The sequence below is a fragment of the Corapipo altera genome, unplaced genomic scaffold (assembly GCF_003945725.1).
Source record: "Corapipo altera isolate COAL_440 unplaced genomic scaffold, ASM394572v1 140, whole genome shotgun sequence".
In the NCBI taxonomy this organism is placed as follows: Eukaryota; Metazoa; Chordata; class Aves; order Passeriformes; family Pipridae; genus Corapipo; species Corapipo altera.
In genome coordinates this window covers 46,491-62,898 of record NW_020885077.1, presented here as the reverse complement: position 1 = coordinate 62,898, position 16,408 = coordinate 46,491, and the positions used below count along the sequence as shown (strand labels likewise).

Sequence of the window (16,408 nt, the reverse complement as noted above, 5' to 3'; positions counted from 1 at the left end):
TTTTCCCTTCCACCTGTTTTCCCCCTTAGTTTTTAGGTAACACCTAAAAATTACAGAACCTGGAAATGGGAAACAGAAACATCTGTTGGTAATGCCAGTGACTTGCCTGTGCTCTGTTCTGGATTATCTGGATTTCTTCCCCTTTGAGAGATGAACTCAACAGAAGCCCAGGGGAGTTTATTCTTTTGGAGAAAATGAGGTGTGTTCCAAAAAACATTTTAAATGGGCAGAGGGGAAGGCAAGAAAAGAAGGAAAAAAAAGAGTTAAAGGAAAGACTGAACACCCAAGAGATGTGGGTTCCAGATAAGACAATTGAGACCTGCAGATAATAAACACTGACAAGGAAATTTTAGCAAATCTTGCTACATGAGGAAAGAGGTGACATTTCAAACCCACAAAACTGTGCAAGTTCTCTCTCTCTGTTTTTATTTACAGAAATAAAAAACAGAGGCAGAAACCTTGTTAATTAGAGCATGGGTTTTGTACTTTATGTGTTTTCCAAGCCCTGAAAGGATCACAGGTGCCGTCAGTGATTGGTTTCACATTATGAATACAGAAATATTGTGGAAGGAAAACATCCATGGTCAGTCCATCAACACAGAGAAAAGTTTCCGTCATTAGTTGCCAGGCAACCCCCACCAATTAAAATAACCATCAAACGCCACACATTTCATGCTGGAATCATTAATAGCAGAATGCAATTACAACCTTTCAAGGAAACAAGGAGACAGAGACAAACCACCAGACAACTACTGATCACATGCCCTCTGATCATCAGGAACAGGGAGTGGAAATGTTTTGCAGTTCCCTGTTGGTCAGTTCCCCATCACCATCACCCTTCCCTGGGCATCAGTCTCCAGCTACCACAGCCACAGCAGCCCTCAGAGACGTGGAGAGTGACACTCTATCCTATACACACACACCCCCAACCAAGACAGCTTTAAACACCTGCATCTTCAAGTATCTGAGATGTCCCCGTGGAAGGAAGGCCAATCTGATGAGCCACCCCCAAAAAACCAGGTTCTCTCCTAGAGCTGAACTAACTTAATTTAAAGTAGTCACAGAATTGAAAACATCTCCTGACACAACACCTCCTCCAGCAGTAGAGTCTGTAGAAGGGCCACAGCACTGGTCTATCTAAAGCCCAGCACACAGAGCAGTGCCCTGCTGGGCCAGAGCTAACTGGGATAACAGACAGCAAAGCAGAGAAACTACGAAGTGCCTCCCAAAATATAAAACCCAATTAAATAAATTCTAAATAAAGGAGACGGTCAGAGCATGGTGCTAACAACACCAAGGTTGTGGGTGTGATCCCTGTATGGGCCATTCTCTCAAGAGCTGGACCCAATGATTAGGGGTCCCTTCCAGCTCAAACTGTGATCCCATCTCAAACACTTCTGATGACCCTTTTCCCATCCTATTGTTTTTGTTCTTCTAAAGCCTGGGGTATTATCAGACTAACCAGGGATCAAGATAAAGAAAACACTCTTCTACCAATCAGTACCCAAAGGTACTGGGGCTCTTACGTGGGCTGGTGTCCAAGTCTGACTTTTAATCACCGGAAGATTACATTCCTTTGCTGAGACTCATTCATGGTTCAGTGTTGCACAAGGTGAGCCTGGACCATCTGAAGGCAGCTGTCATCTCTGCCATCCATGGCCTCTTCCTGCAGCCAGCACCTCCCTCCCCTGAGTGCTGCACTGGGGGGTGTCTGGGACTGCAGTTGCAGACATACTTGGAATAGCTTCGAACTATCTGCCTTGATAGGTGTTAAAATGGGAAGCGTGGGGCTGAGCACAGGCTGTGCCTTATCCCAGAGCAGCAGGATGAGTCAGGCAGAGCTCTGCCCTCCTGCAGCACTGGGAGTTATCTCACTGACACGTCTACACCAACCGCAGCTTCCGCGGTACAGACACCAAATCCTCTGCTCCCTGCTCGTAACCAACCTCCCACTTCTCCACACTCCTTGGCTTTTCCCGTGAATCACCCCTCCAAGGATCTGCCCCACATGCACCAGGACCTGCTGCCAGCTCCAGTTAGGGCTTGGAAAGCACCAAACATTCAGGTGGCCATGGAACCAACCCAGACACGGGGTTGAGATGTGGATGAGCAACAATGGGAGTTATGCAAGTCCAGGGCACTCAGCTCTCACACCATGGGGGCCACGGAGGAGTGTTCCAACATGCACAGCACTGAATCACTGTCAGCCTGTCTTCCCTGAGCACCAGGTATTAGCCAATGGCTCTGGCAGAATCACAGAGCAAAAATCCCACAGCTTCAGTCTGCTCCAACAGACTGTGGTTAGAAAATGGCTGCGAGAAGTGTGCAAGGACAGTGGCTACCCAGCAGACCTTCACTGCATGGCAGTGTACCACTCACAGCAATGCTCATCAGCTCCTCACCCTGAAGTGCTCTAGCAGTGTATCCTTGATGCCCAGAAGAGTTGCATAAAGCAGCTGTAGAAAGATGAACAGGTACAGAACCTTCAGCTGAGTCACTGTCAAGTGAGCCACGAGGTTAAAAGCCCCTGACACAAACACACATTTGTACCACCACGATTACCAACTCTGAATTTTGACACTGAATTTTGTTTTATGTGAAAATCACATTCACAGACAATTTAAGGCTACAAAGCAAGTACTAGCAGTGTGCAATTTGGATGCAGTGACTCATGCCAAACTTAGAAATATACTGTGGGGACACAACAAACATGAATTGAAAATAAATCTTCCACTGGGAATTTGGGTATTTTAAAAATTCACCAACTGCTGATAAATATACGCTGAAGGGACACAGCTCCCATAAGATGTTCTGTGTCTTACCACCACCAAGAGCAAGCAAAGGTTTGACTTGAGGCAGCAAATACGCAAAAGGCCATTTCCAGTGTCACGAGGAACTTCTCCCAACAAGCTGGGACATGAGCAACCTCCTATTAATAGACATGTACATACAGTAGCACCGAGACTTCAGACAGAAGGGAGCTGTTGTCTCGAGGTGAAAAGGCAGGTTGTGTCCACGAACCAATTCCCCTTTCACATCAGCTGGAGGGCAGGGGCTCATTCAGAGGTGCCCTTAACCCAGGTAACAGTAATACTGACACAGGTGTCCCAGCTGGGCTGTCCCTCGCTGGGATCCTCCTCCCAGACGCTGGTGCGAGTTTGAGAGGGCTGGACAAAGGCTGGGGCAGCAGCAGTGCCTGTCACCAGCCGAGCTGTGACACCTCCCTGACCTGCTCCTTAGACCTGAACTGCTGCATGAACCTCCCTGAGCGCTCTGGTCGGTCAGCAGCTACCAGGTAAGGAATGAGCTGCACACCCTCGGGATACACAGTCTGCTTTCAGCCTCTGATTGATCGTGCTCTGACTTCCTGTGCCTCCAACCCAGCAGCAAAAGTGCAAATCAAAGACGAATGGCCCGTTCAAACGTTTGCCTTCGTGTAGGAGAGCGGGACACGTCCCTGATTTCTGTGGTGAAATACATCTCAGCTTTGAGAGCAGAGACTTCAAACCCTCAGCTCAACAAAGCTCATTCCCTGACCATCTCCTGCACCCTGTGAGTAACAAATAACAAACTGATATTCCTCATACTAAAGATTTATCTTACTGCAGTTTCTACAATCGTTGCCACGGGATTAAAATTTTCAGCCTGAAGAGATGCTGTGGACGGCGTTATGAGCTGCAAACTGGAGGCACCAGATAAGTTATCTTCTTTAATGAGCATCAAACAGAGCCCATTAATTCCTGCAACTGTTCACCTGCACTTAGATCACACAAGCAATCTGGCATTATAGCAATTATTCTTCATGAAATCGTGTCATGCTCTGAAACACTATCAAGAGGAATTACATGATGAGCTTTTCAGGCAGACATTTTTCAGCTCTTGTCTTCCATAAAAAAAATTTGCAACTGAACTCCTGCCAAAGCTAAGATTTTACACTCAACAGAAGGGACAGTATGTTGTTGCCTGAATTAATATCTGTTATTTAAGATTCAGCAAAACATGCTCACATATGAGTAATATAACATATTTAAACACAGCTAAGTGTTTTGTTGAATCAAGGCCTAAAAGAGGTTTTACTGGTGTCAGGGCTGAGAGAGAATCTACATTTAGAAACCATCCTAACAAGCTTCAGTTGTTTTCTGTAGGAGATTGAGGATAAAGCTCTACATTGAACTACTTGATCCCAGGAAACCAGATCACTTTGGCTTTTACCTTACCTGAAGAGAATTATCTGACCTCTGCAAAAGAGCTATTTGAGGAGCATGGCCTTTTGCAGAAGCCAACAGGGGTTTACACAGAGACGTGGCAAAAATTAACTGACAGAGTTCTGAGATGCTGAACTTGCTCAGCTCCAGGAGCAAGGCTCAACTATCCAGAAGCCACTGAACACACTGGAGAGGCAGAAATGCAGCACATAAAATGTGCCTGGTAAGTAATTTACTTTTCCTTTCTATTTTTCTTTTGACCTCAGGTCACTGGTGAAATTTGCTTTTTTTGAGGAGATCCTGTACAACTCTGAATCAATATTACTGAGGTTTTTTCCCCAAAGTTGCCAGAATGTAGGAAGACAATGAAGAGATTTACCATCTGAGCATTTTACCAAAATGCCTAAAGGGGACAGAAGTCTCCTGTTTATTTACTTTGTATCTAAAATATTTCTCCATTTTTCTGTGTTTGTGCCCTCAAGAACTAATCACCATCTCTGCAGGAGACCCCCAAAAGTCCACCCTTCCATCCTCACACCCCTACCCTGGCAAGGCTGGAGCTCTCACAGAAGTGCCCATGGGTGTATTTTTGGTTTTCCTCTTAACTGCAGGGAAGACAAACCCTCCAGCAATGCTGTGATATGTGATGCTGGGAGTGGGAAAGGACAGCACAGGAGCGAGCCCTCTGTGCTCCCAGAAAGGCACGGGAGGGCCTGTCCTGCCACACGCTGCCCTTTTCACCCAGGGCACCCTGACAGACAGCACCTGGCACTGAAACCAAAGATCAGCTCCAAGAAGTGCCTAAGAAAGGGCTCTGACTAGGGCAGAATTTCCACTTCTCTGCACAACTGCACTTGTCTTTGCTGAGTTGAAAACACTCACTGCCAAGTGATGAAATGAGGCCTTGGAGGCTCCATCACTCATTATCACATTTCAGCCTGAGTGGTCTCCAAACCACAACTTTTCCCAAGGGTTTGAAATATTATTTTATTTATTTTTTAATTGTAGCTGGTTAAATATTGGGCCCTTATCTAAATCAGATGTCTTTAGGTACAGAATTATTGTTCTTCGGTTATTGCCTTTTACTCTCTACAGCCATTATATGGAAAGTAAGACTGAAAAGTGCTGGAGGAAAGTTCGGGGCATTGTTATTGGGGGTGGGGGGGGAAAGAAGGACAAAAGAAGAAAGGCAAACTCGTGCTCTTACTCTCAGATTTCTAAGTTGTAATTTGGTTGGTGTAGCAAGGCTTTGGTGGTGAGAGAGCTACAGGGGTGGCTTCTGTGAGAAGCTGCCAGAAACTCCCCCATGTCCAGTAAAGGCCATGGAAGGAACCCACTCTGGAGCAGCCTGTTCCTGAAAGATGGACTGCACCCCGTGGGAGGGACCCCACACAGGAGCAGGAGAAGAGTGTGAGGAGTCCTCCCACAGAGGAGGAAGCAGCAGCAGAGACAAGATGGGATGAACTGACCACAGCCCCCATCCCACATCCCCCTGCACTGCTCAGGGGAGGAGGTAGAGAAAGTTGGGAGTAAAGGAAAGCCCAGGAAGAAGGGAGGGGTGAGGAGAAGGTGTTTTAAGATTCAGTTTTTATTTCTCATTATCGTACTCTGATTTGATTGGTAATAAACTGTGTCAGTACCTGGTGACTGATCTCTCCCTGTCCTTATCCCGACCCACAAACGTTTCATTGTATTTTGTCTCCCCATCCAGCTGAGGAGGCAGTGACAGAGTGGCTTTGGTGGGCACCTGACACCCAGCCAGGGTCAAGCCCACAGAAGTAAGCACAGAACTGTTTTAGGCAGAGAGAACCATCGTCCTGCTCCACTCTCCTGCCAAAGGCTCAGAAGGAGCACTAGTGTGTGTTGTGACACCTCACCTAACAAAGATCATTAATGATCACCCAATTACCTAAAGCTTAGCTCAACTTAAAACATTCTACAAAGGAACATTTGGTCTTAATTCGAAAACAAAGAAGAGCAGAGAATCTGCCACTTCTCTTGCTGTTTCCTTCCAGCAGTTAATCATCTTCATTGTAGAAAAACTGTCTCTGATGTCCTATCTGAATTGTGTAATTTCAGCCTCCAGAAACGATCTCTCTTGTGTTTGTCTCTAGTACATATGAGACCACTTTCTAATGCTGTTTTATGGGTATTTACAAGCTCCAGCCACATCTCCCTTCCATACTTTCTGATACCCAAAATACACTGGGCTCTTATGATTAGCCCTTCTCCAGCCTTTAATCATCTGTGTAGGTGCTTCTGGACCCTCCCTCTCCAGTTACCTTCATCCCTTTAAAGGTGGGTACCAAAACTACAGCGCAGGTTTCTCACCTGGGTCCCACCAATGTCACAGAATTAACTCCCTGTTCACAAACAGCAGTACTGTAAGAAGTTTCCATCTGGTTGCTGCACTCAAGGGTGCAGTTCCCAAAGATAGAACCTCCATGTCAAGTCTGGATCTACTGGCACTGTCCTGAATCACTCCATGGGCTGCACAGCCCCAAATATAGTGAGAAACAGAAGAGTAAATGCAACACCCTTTTTCCAGCTATGCTTATTTTGATACTCCTTCAGAGCTGAGCTGAGAGGAAAAGCTCTGCTTTTGACTCCCACTTGCTGTAGATGAACCCAGGCTTTGATGAAGTGTTTCACCTGCACTCAGGCACTGCTGCCCTGTCAGCAGCACGTCCACCTCTGCAGTGCCCCGTGTAAGGCAGTCCCCACACACTCCCCTCTCCATGGCATTGACCATCCAGCCCGTGAGCAGCACAGAGAGGCTCAGAAGACAACCTGGAGCACTGTTTCCTCGTGCCTTTGGTGACTCAGTGTGAATCACAAAATTCCAGGGCACGCTGGGGTGGGGCACAACGAAGCTCCAAACAGACATGTCTTGAGTCGCCCTATGGGAGATGTACACTGGCCACACGCACCCCACCAGAACAGTCAGAAGAGCTTGTTGTGCTTTTAAATAATCAAGTTGTGTTTGTATTTTGCTGTTAAAATACATTTCTTGGCCCTTACACATTTTACTAAGGAACAGAGTGACCTGCGTACAGATCCCTGTGGTAGCAAACTTGCATCCTGACTACTTCAAAACAACATTTCTGCCCCAGAGAGGAAGCTGGAACTCACCCATGCAATTAGGTTTGGTTAATGTTGGCAGTGAGTGGAGAGATATTATCCACTATCATATTTTGTAATCCTCAGCTAAGCAGGATGCTGCTCACTTTGGGAGCCAACAAAATAGCTACTCATTCACTGTCAGACTTGAGCAAAGTCAAGAGCGATCCCTGAAGGTTTGGGATGAGTTCATCCCAGCATCTGGTAATGGTCCACAGTAATTTCTAAAGGTCACTAAATTCTACAGTCAGGTTGCAGGTTTATTTAAACAAATATTTATCTCTACCTCAGGAGAAAAGACAACACTTCTCCTTTCACAAGTGAACTTTACAATGGTCTTTTGATTATCAACTTATTTGCTTCTATGCCAATAATCTTTGACTCTTTTCCTAATCCTTAATTAATCCTTTTTATAAACAATTTCCACTTGGCATATTTTGCTCAGAGGGAATCTTTTGCTGTGTAAATGTATCACAACAAGACCTTCAACATCCAGGTAAATATTTTCATATATCAGGAACCTAAGTAAATGTGTGCATAAAGCATAAAAAATTACCTGACTCCTGAAAATTGAGCTCTCATACTTCCCTTGAACTGGGTGGGAATTTGTGAGCTCTCAGCAGTTACAGACAAGACACTGAGGACTCCAACTTAAGCTCACAATGCTTGACTTAAGGCAAACAACTCTGAAAGTGCTGCCCTGAATTTTCCATGTCCTGTTTCCCCTGGCAAAGCCATGGCTTCCCCAAATCACAGAAACATCACTTTCAGATTAAAAAGGAAACCTAAAAAGGTCCTGAGAACAGCATGGAGGAGACAGTGATTTACCACCTGGTCTTCCCCTACAAAAATAAAATTTTGTAATAGCATAAGATATTTCAACATGCAGTTTCTATTTCTTCTTGTCACATTTGAACATAAGAGAACAATTTCTGAGCATTGAGTATACACAGAAATGACAAATACACATGCTTGACTAGAGCTGCATTTGCAAATAGAAAGAGACAAAAATATGTGTTTGGCTGCACAAATCTGTCCCTTTTTCCATAAAAATGATACATGCACTTTACAGTTCCATTAACACAAGTGATTTAAAGCATATAGTGCTTATAACAGCCAGGTTGAAGCCTTTTTGTAAATGCAGCCCTTAAAACAACCAAACACTACTTTTCTGGGCTGCTGCTTAGGAAAACACCATTGAACACTTACAGATGGCAAATAAAAAAAAAACAACTTTTGAAGCTGGAGTCTTGCGTGGGAATTTTGCCTGAGGAAGCAGGCAAGATGAGGTCTCACCCTGTGCACTGGTTGCTAAAGGAATATATATTACAAAAGGAAGCCACATAATAAGGCTACAGTAGATCTGACTTACCACAAGAGCAGCACGTGAAGCAGTTGGTATGATAGAGGTTACCCATTGCCTGGCAAGCCTGGCTTGCTCCATACACACCTTTTCCACACTTTATACAAATACCTACAAAACAGAAAGAGAACCAAAGTTAAAACCCTCAGCAGCTCCTAAAAACAGCTCCAGGCTGTTGATTCACAACACTCATGATACCCCCCATCAGGCCCTAAATCAATGAGCTCCTCACTCTGAATAGATTCAAGTACCCAAGAGAACAGCAGGCGGCTGGAGGGAAACAAATGCATGGAAATTAACCCAAAATTAAGGGGGGCAAGCCTCTGCTGGTGTTTCAATCCATGGAGACTGTGGCTAGCTAAGACAGAAATCCAGAGGAGGCAGGTGCAAACAGAAAGGAGAAAAAAAATCTATACTCTCTGCAAATAACTCAGCTTACCCAAGAAATAATTCAGTGGGACCTTCACAACTAAGTGCTCCACCACAATATATTCAACAATCACTAATAAAACAACGATTCAGTCCAAACCCAAAAGGCTTCTCTTTGCCCCTCTCCAGAAATGCAACACCAGGAGTGTTGGTCCACAGTGAAAGCCACACGGTACTGGAGGAGTGGATCTATCAGACACATTTATTATCTGCTTATCTCTCTGTTCACAGAGCATGTAACCCCCCAAACAAAACCTGGCACCCTACAACACAGAAGAGTAAAGCTTCTTCCTTCCTCAGGGCACAAATGCTGCTCGAGTGGGGTCAGAAATTCACCTTTGCTGCCCAGGCCTGCCCTGGGCAATGCCAGGGATGGCTCCCAGGGAGTCCTCAGCAGACCAAAGCACAAGGAGCCAACACAGCACTGGCAAAGTCAGTGGTCAGCTCCACACATGGCAGACTCACAGGGAAGGTCATGATGTCAGTAAGCTCTACAAAGAGGCGATTTTGAGGTGGTTTGGTTATTTTTGGGTTTTTGTTGGTTTTTTTTTTTAAAGCTGTTTCCTCATAGTTATAGTTTTAAGAGTCTATTGCCTATGCATTTATTTCTACCTATGCATAACCTCTTTTAAAGTGAAACCAGAGCAGAGAGATAATTCAAGAATCACTTTGGTTCTGTATTCCCATGAAGAAGAAATGAAACTCTGGAGAATCCACATCGTTCTGTCACACGCTCAGAACTACTGACTTTTAAGTTTTTCTGAGATGTCCATTGGTCTCTACTCCATTGCAGCAGGACAGTACATCTCAAGTCAAGGCTGTATGATCTTTTCTTAAATACTACAGTAGAAAATAAAAAAATTGAGATTTTTTGCCTCACACAACTCTGAGAAACTGCGGAGTTCCATATGCTGTTTGAGGCCCTATTTCTACAAATGCATGCACAAGCTTGACATTAATCACTGGCATCAACAAAACTGCTAATACACTCAAGAGCCTAGGAACTCAAGAATATACAAAACTGGGCTTTTATCACCCAGAATTCTCCCCTGCTGTGCTGTGAACATTTTATACACATCCATGGAAAACACAAAATCTGACCATGCCAAACCAACACCATTTCTGAAACTGAACTGCTTCAGGGCAGTGCAGCACAAGCACAAACACCTGTAGGGGCTGTGTAGGACGATCAGGTTAAATGGGATACTGGCAAGTACATACACAGGACTAATGCCAATACTTAAATGGAAAGACCATTCATTAAACCACGGGTTTCTTGGTGTCTATACCATTAATTCCCTTATTTCACATCATGAAGGGAGATTAGCCTTTCATTCAATAGCTCAACATCCTGGCACAGTGTTGCCATTTTAGACTGTGAACATATTTGTCAAATGAAATGATAATTTAAAAAAAAAATCTAATAATTACTATTTTAAAATATTAAACCTGATTTCAGTATTTTAGTGAAGCAACAACTATAAGTTTAATATTAGCAGCTAACAATGTCTCAAGTTAAATGTGTAATACAAACTAGTTGCCAACTAGATCCATCAGTTTACTGCACACAAAGTGCTAAGAAAATGCCAATCCTTAGGCTAGCTCAGCCCTGACAGGAGAAATGGGAATTCCGGAACATTTGTTGCCTTATCCAAGGCTGCAATTTATTTATTTATAACCAAATGTTATGGAAACCCCCTGCTATTTGCCATGAGTTAATGGTTAACTGATCAAAGATGGCTATTGATTACTGTGGGCACTGTGATTGGAAAAGGTCATGCGAGGCAGCAGCTGCAGGAATTCCTCCCAGCAGAGCACAGCACCCACCAACCTGCTCTGTCCCATCCCATTCCAGGAGCTCTGCAGTGATCCCAGATCCCCAGACAGGGCAGGAGGGCTGCACACCCACAGGGAACATGAAGTGCACACCTGGAACAAGTCTCCTCTTGCTTTTGTTCCCTACTCGGTGTGAGGTTTCAGTTCACTCCTGGTAGGGCAGAGAAAAGCCCTCCCAGAGCTCTCCAGATACCTGCACGCTTCTTGCCCAGCTTTTGATGCCAACCATGTACCTGGGGACTGGCAGCTATTGACAGTCTGACTGTGAGGTTATGCTGACAGACCTATAACACCTACATTTTCCCATTTACACTTCATACTACCCAAAGAGGAGTAGAAATCCACAGCCTGTAATTCTCTGGCATTTCTGTCTATGAGTTCTCATGTACAAATCTACTACAGCTCAAACTGCTTTGATAAATGAAAGTTATTACCTCATTTCTTTGCCATTGCTCCACTGAACCATGAGCAGCAGAAGAAGGATTTATTGTGGATATTAAACTTGCATTGGCCTCTCCAAGCAAATGATTCGTTAGGAGCAGCTGTCAGTTTGTTAACTTGTTTGCTCTAAGAGACTAGTCATTAACTCCAGGAATGAGTGACCATGGAGATGATTAGCATGCTAAAAAAGCCTATGTAAAATTCCACAAGTGTATATTGGAAAATGTATATGCAGCTGCAGTGTGAGTGGTGTGAGTTCATAAGTGCCCAGGAAAAGCCCTGACTACATGGCAATTCAGGTCTGGTTTTCCACCAGTCACAGCCCAGATTGCACACTGCAAGCTTGTGAAAGCCTTGAGAAGAACTACATCACTTTTTCCCCCCCATATTTAATTCCCAAGCTTGTTAAAATGCCTATGAATAATGTTCAACTACAGCACAAGCATGTCTTGTTTCTGACACTCCACTTGACATGACTTCAGATCAACCACTTCAGCCTTTATAGGATTCCTTGCCCCTCCCAGCACCTCTGTTTCAAGCAGTCAGCTGTACCTCCAGCCCTTTAACACATCAACTCTTATGTTTCCACCCAAGTCATCAGCTCCCTACAGATCTGGTGTCTCTCTTTAGCTAGAAAAAGCTGTTACAAGATGTTGCATATACCTAAAGTTTGCCTGAGAAGGAGCACAGAGTCACAGCATTCCTTGGCTGCAGTGGTGTTGGCATCCTCATAGAGTGTTTAACCAAAGAGAGAGACTGAACAAACACACTGTGGACCACAGCAGCAGATGACCAGCACAAATGATATAAAAAGGAGCTCCCAGGGACTCCCTGCTGGAGTTTGCTACAGCACAGGGCCAGTGCTCCCCACACCTTCAAGCAGGCCACTTCACTGAGCCTGAACAGCAGTCAGAACATCATCTCTGGACATGAGCCAGGAGAGCCTCCAGCACTGCGTTGCAACAGAGCTGTCAGAGGCACGGTGCTCCCTGGGTAACTCATGCACCACCAAACACTGTCAGCACCAGCAGACAATCAGACGGGTATTTTCTGATGTAGGCAGTGATTTTGCTCCCAACTCAAAACCAAATGCAATGCATTATAACAAGCCAAGTGTCAGCAACAACCTAGAGAAGATGTTAAAGCTGTATGATTTGCTTCAGTGTGTACTTGTAAGAGTTCCCTGTAGCACCCTATGCATTAGAAGTTGCCCAGTGTACAGCTAATCCTGGGATGCTCTTTTGACCATGCCAGTACAGGCTGGTACTTTATACAGACTTCCCAAGGCACCCAGAATTAGGAAAAAGGCTGTAGAAAAAGGTTAAATGCAGAATGTAACCTGGCAGGTACACAACCACCTTTTGGCCAAGCTCTGTCCTCAGACACATGTGGAATTCAGGCTGTGCCTAATGCCATCCTTATGTAACCTGAAGGCAGAGGTTTAGCACAAATGCAAGAGAAGTGGTACCATATGGCCTCTCAACTTCAGCAGCAGCAGCTGTGGGAGCCAGGGGAGAATCTGGCTATGGACACCCTGACACAGCTCAAGGATGAGCTGCAGCTTTACTGTCTTATGGCCACACCGTGGCTGTAAGATCTCCAGGATAACTGCTACATGCTGCCTACAGCAGAAAACAACCAAGCCCTGTCATCAAGAGTTATGGTAAAGCTAAAATTAACAACTAACACATGGTACAGATGACTCCCTCCCTGCCTCTGCAGTTCTGTTAATGCTGCAGTGCTGGGAAAAGGGTGGGTGAACATCATGCTGGGCCGCTGCAAAATCCCCTCTCTCTCAGACAGGAAAAGACCATCTCTACACGAGTCCCCAGTGAGATTTTCCACACCTGTGGCCTACCCAAGGCACAGGGCAGAGACATGGAAACCTACTGCCATTAAGTGGGAAGAACAAAGGAGGAGGGAAGCCTGAACTCAGCTCAAGAAGCCGAACTGCAGCAAGAGTGGCCAAGCTACAAGAGCAGGAGGGGCCGTGGAGGGGCTGTGTCAAACCCTGGAGGTGCCACTGCCACGAGAGGTGTTCCCACCCTGCCTGCAGCCAGTGATCCCACTCCTGGGCACAGCAATGCAGGGTGTTGCTGCTGCCTGTAAGGAATGTTGTGCTCGGGAGCCAGGCAAACAGGGAAGCAGCAGCGCTGCTCCCGGCCCGGGCAGTCCTGCCAGCGCTGCCACACCACCTGCCCGAGCTGAGGCAGCTACTGTGCAGACATCCTGCAGGGGTGGGGAGAGGTGACTTCAGGGGAGAAAAATGCTCCTTTCCTTCCAGCAACCACAGGAGGAGGGATCTCCTGACACACACGTCATCCCCCAGCCAGACACAGAGAGAAGGAACGAGGCACCTGTGCGGGGCAGAGCCAGGCAGGAGGGAGGGAGGCAGCCCAGGAAACCCTCCAGCCCTCACCACTGTGGAGGGCTTTAGCCTGTTACCTGGCAGATACCTTGCAAATGCACCAAGGATTGAATATCTAATATAAAGTCTGGTATGTACAAGTTGTGAATAAATATATCCTGGACACACTCAGCAGCAACATCCTGTGATGAGAATGATGGAGGGACTGCCTGGCTAAGCTACAGGCGCTGCCCTCTGCCCCAGAGGAAGATCAGAAGACACCACAACTTGAATTAATGTTAAAAATGACAGACTAAAAAAAAAGTGGGAAATGCTCAAGTAAACATTTTAAGCTTCCTTCCCAAGCCCCAGCCCATCCACATCTGGCACCACAACACCCCACAGCCAGGAGGGATCCGACCCCATCCAGTAACACAACTCTGGTTTGCAAGTCACTCCTTGCAGTGACTGCTGGAGAAGGCTAAACTGGAGAAGCATGGGCCACAACACCTGACACAAATCACAGCTTAAGCAAAGCAGGACAAGAAGCAGGCTGTAGACTGTGAAACTTTTTGTTGTCCACTGTTAAACCTTAGTGAGATTGCCCCACGACCTTGCTTTCCTCCTCAAGGAATAAACAATAAACTACTTAGGCCCTTGAGATATATATCGGCTGACTTGAAAAGATCTCCATCACTTCAGTGACTGCCTGCTACAGGAGGCTTTCCTCAGGCTTGAGGCAGGATGACTTGTATAGAACTCTAAGCAGAAAAATCAAAATCTGAGATTAATTTATGTCGGTTACAAATGCTGCAAAGTCCACATTCACGGGAGATTCTCAAGAAGCAAAGCTCCAGGTTCTAACTCCAGCTCCTGGAAAACCTTTCATTACCTCCACTCTGCCTATTGCTTAACGAGGCTGTGGATTGTGTAGGACAGAGATACTGGGAGAGGTCACGGCCATGAAGGAAGGTACTGGGACAGTTCCAGGAATGACAGTGCTGATCAGGGCACAGGAGCCAAGCTCCACCTGCCTGAGGGGTCGGTGTTGCCAGCAGGACTCAGCCCATTCCTGCTTGCTTTTAAAGTAGCCATCCACAGTCTGTTCTGCTTTGTCATTAACTTTCCCGAGTTTCAAATGCAGGATGAGGTGATGGACAAGTGCTTGGGAACATAGAAGGCTGTAGAAACAATTCTCCAACATCACCCTCCCTGACTCTGTATTTTAGCAGCTCTGAGCCCAGGGCATGTCTGCTGGTGAATTAAGCCGTGGCAGCTCCAGGTCAGCACTGCCGAGTGGGAGATGCCATGGGAGCCGGTATCAGCTCTGATTAGCAGCTGCTGGAAACTGGAAGGTTTTTGTTACTGTTAAAGCAGATCCACCCAGTGGCACAGAGAAAGCCCGAAGCTAGCGCAGCAAATGCTTCTTGCTTCATACAGTATGTGAAATTCCTGCTCTGAACCATGAAATTACTGATGCTATCTGCACAGGGTTCATCCTGCTCCACAGCCCTGCAGAGCTCCCTTTGTGTGCATCCCACTGCCGCACAAGGCACAGCACAGTCCCATTGTTCTGCCTCGTGTTTTAGTTACACTGACACTTGGTTTACAAATATTCATTCATTTCTCTACTTCTTGATTTAGTGCATGGCAGTTCCAGGATGATTTATACTTCTTACTTGGCATTTATAGAAAGATCTTTTGCTAGTGAGGCAATGAACTGGAAGACAGAGCAGTTCTCGTGGCTGCCCTCTCGTCTGTGCCCCTTTGGCTTTGTCTGGGATTCACAGCTCAGCTCACTGCTCAAAGCTCATGCTCAAGTTGACAACCATGGCACAAGGGGACTTGCAAATAACTTTAGCAACCAAAGTACTAAGCAAAAATAAAAAGACAGGGAGGAAAATCATGCTTGTAAAAGTGCCTAGTGAATACTGTGATTAGCAAAGCAAGGAGGGCACCACTGGGAATGGATGACTTGGAGGGAAAAGTGTGTCTGTAAAGCACCTTTCCTGTCCTGCTGCCCTCCACTGCTGGACATCTGAAGGCTGTGGGCATGCACCCTCTTCCACCCCAAAGGGACCAGGTCAACAAGACCCTTCAGCTCAACCCACACTTACTTCGCCTGGAACACAGTGAGTGTAATCACACACACAATTCAGCCTGTTTGAGGAGTGCAAAATTTCTAGAACAGTGGTAGTAGCAATGAGGGGAAGACAGACGAGGGGAAGACAGACTAGGGTCAGGAAAAACTGGTGCTTGTACAACTGCTAGCAGAGGAGGACACACTACCACATCCAGAGTCACCAGGCGAGCCCAGCAGACACACACACAGGTCCCACAGCCAGCAGAAACGAGCAATGCTCCTGCAGGTCCTAGTTTTAGTCCAAAAAGGTACAATACCAACATCCAAAGCTCCACAGTGCCCCAGGGCAAATTTCTTATTGAGAATCTGGTGTAAAGCACTAGGGGTATTCACCCAGCTGCATCCTTGAAGTGAGTTAGGAAGAGGGCAGACCTTCCCACTGCATATCCCAATAAAATGGGCAACAGAAGAAGTGGCACTTCACAGATGGTAGTAGAAAAGATGAAAAAAAAAATTACTTGGTTTTTAATTAGCATGGATACTGCAATTTATACCAGTGCTTTAACTGCTGGTTGTACCAGCTG

At 45.9% G+C, this 16,408-nt stretch overlaps 1 protein-coding gene and 1 long non-coding RNA gene across 4 annotated transcripts in view; one reads left to right on the top strand and one right to left on the bottom strand.

Annotated features, from left to right (window-relative positions):
* The window catches only part of WTIP (WT1 interacting protein), an 84,761-nt gene that overhangs the window by 45,255 nt on the left and 23,098 nt on the right, over nt 1-16,408 (bottom strand). The window contains exon 2 of the mRNA XM_027669364.1: nt 8,698-8,799. Coding sequence (XP_027525165.1) covers nt 8,698-8,799 — 102 coding nt within the window. The remainder of the gene's footprint in view (nt 1-8,697; nt 8,800-16,408) is intronic.
* Nucleotides 3,161-5,371, top strand: LOC113960033. Of its 3 annotated transcripts, none has more exons than XR_003531964.1 (3): nt 3,161-3,295; nt 3,441-3,552; nt 4,472-5,371. It is a non-coding gene; the product is annotated as an uncharacterized LOC113960033 (long non-coding RNA). The 3 variants fall into 3 exon arrangements; XR_003531963.1 differs by having other exon boundaries at nt 3,388-3,552; XR_003531962.1 differs by having other exon boundaries at nt 3,385-3,552.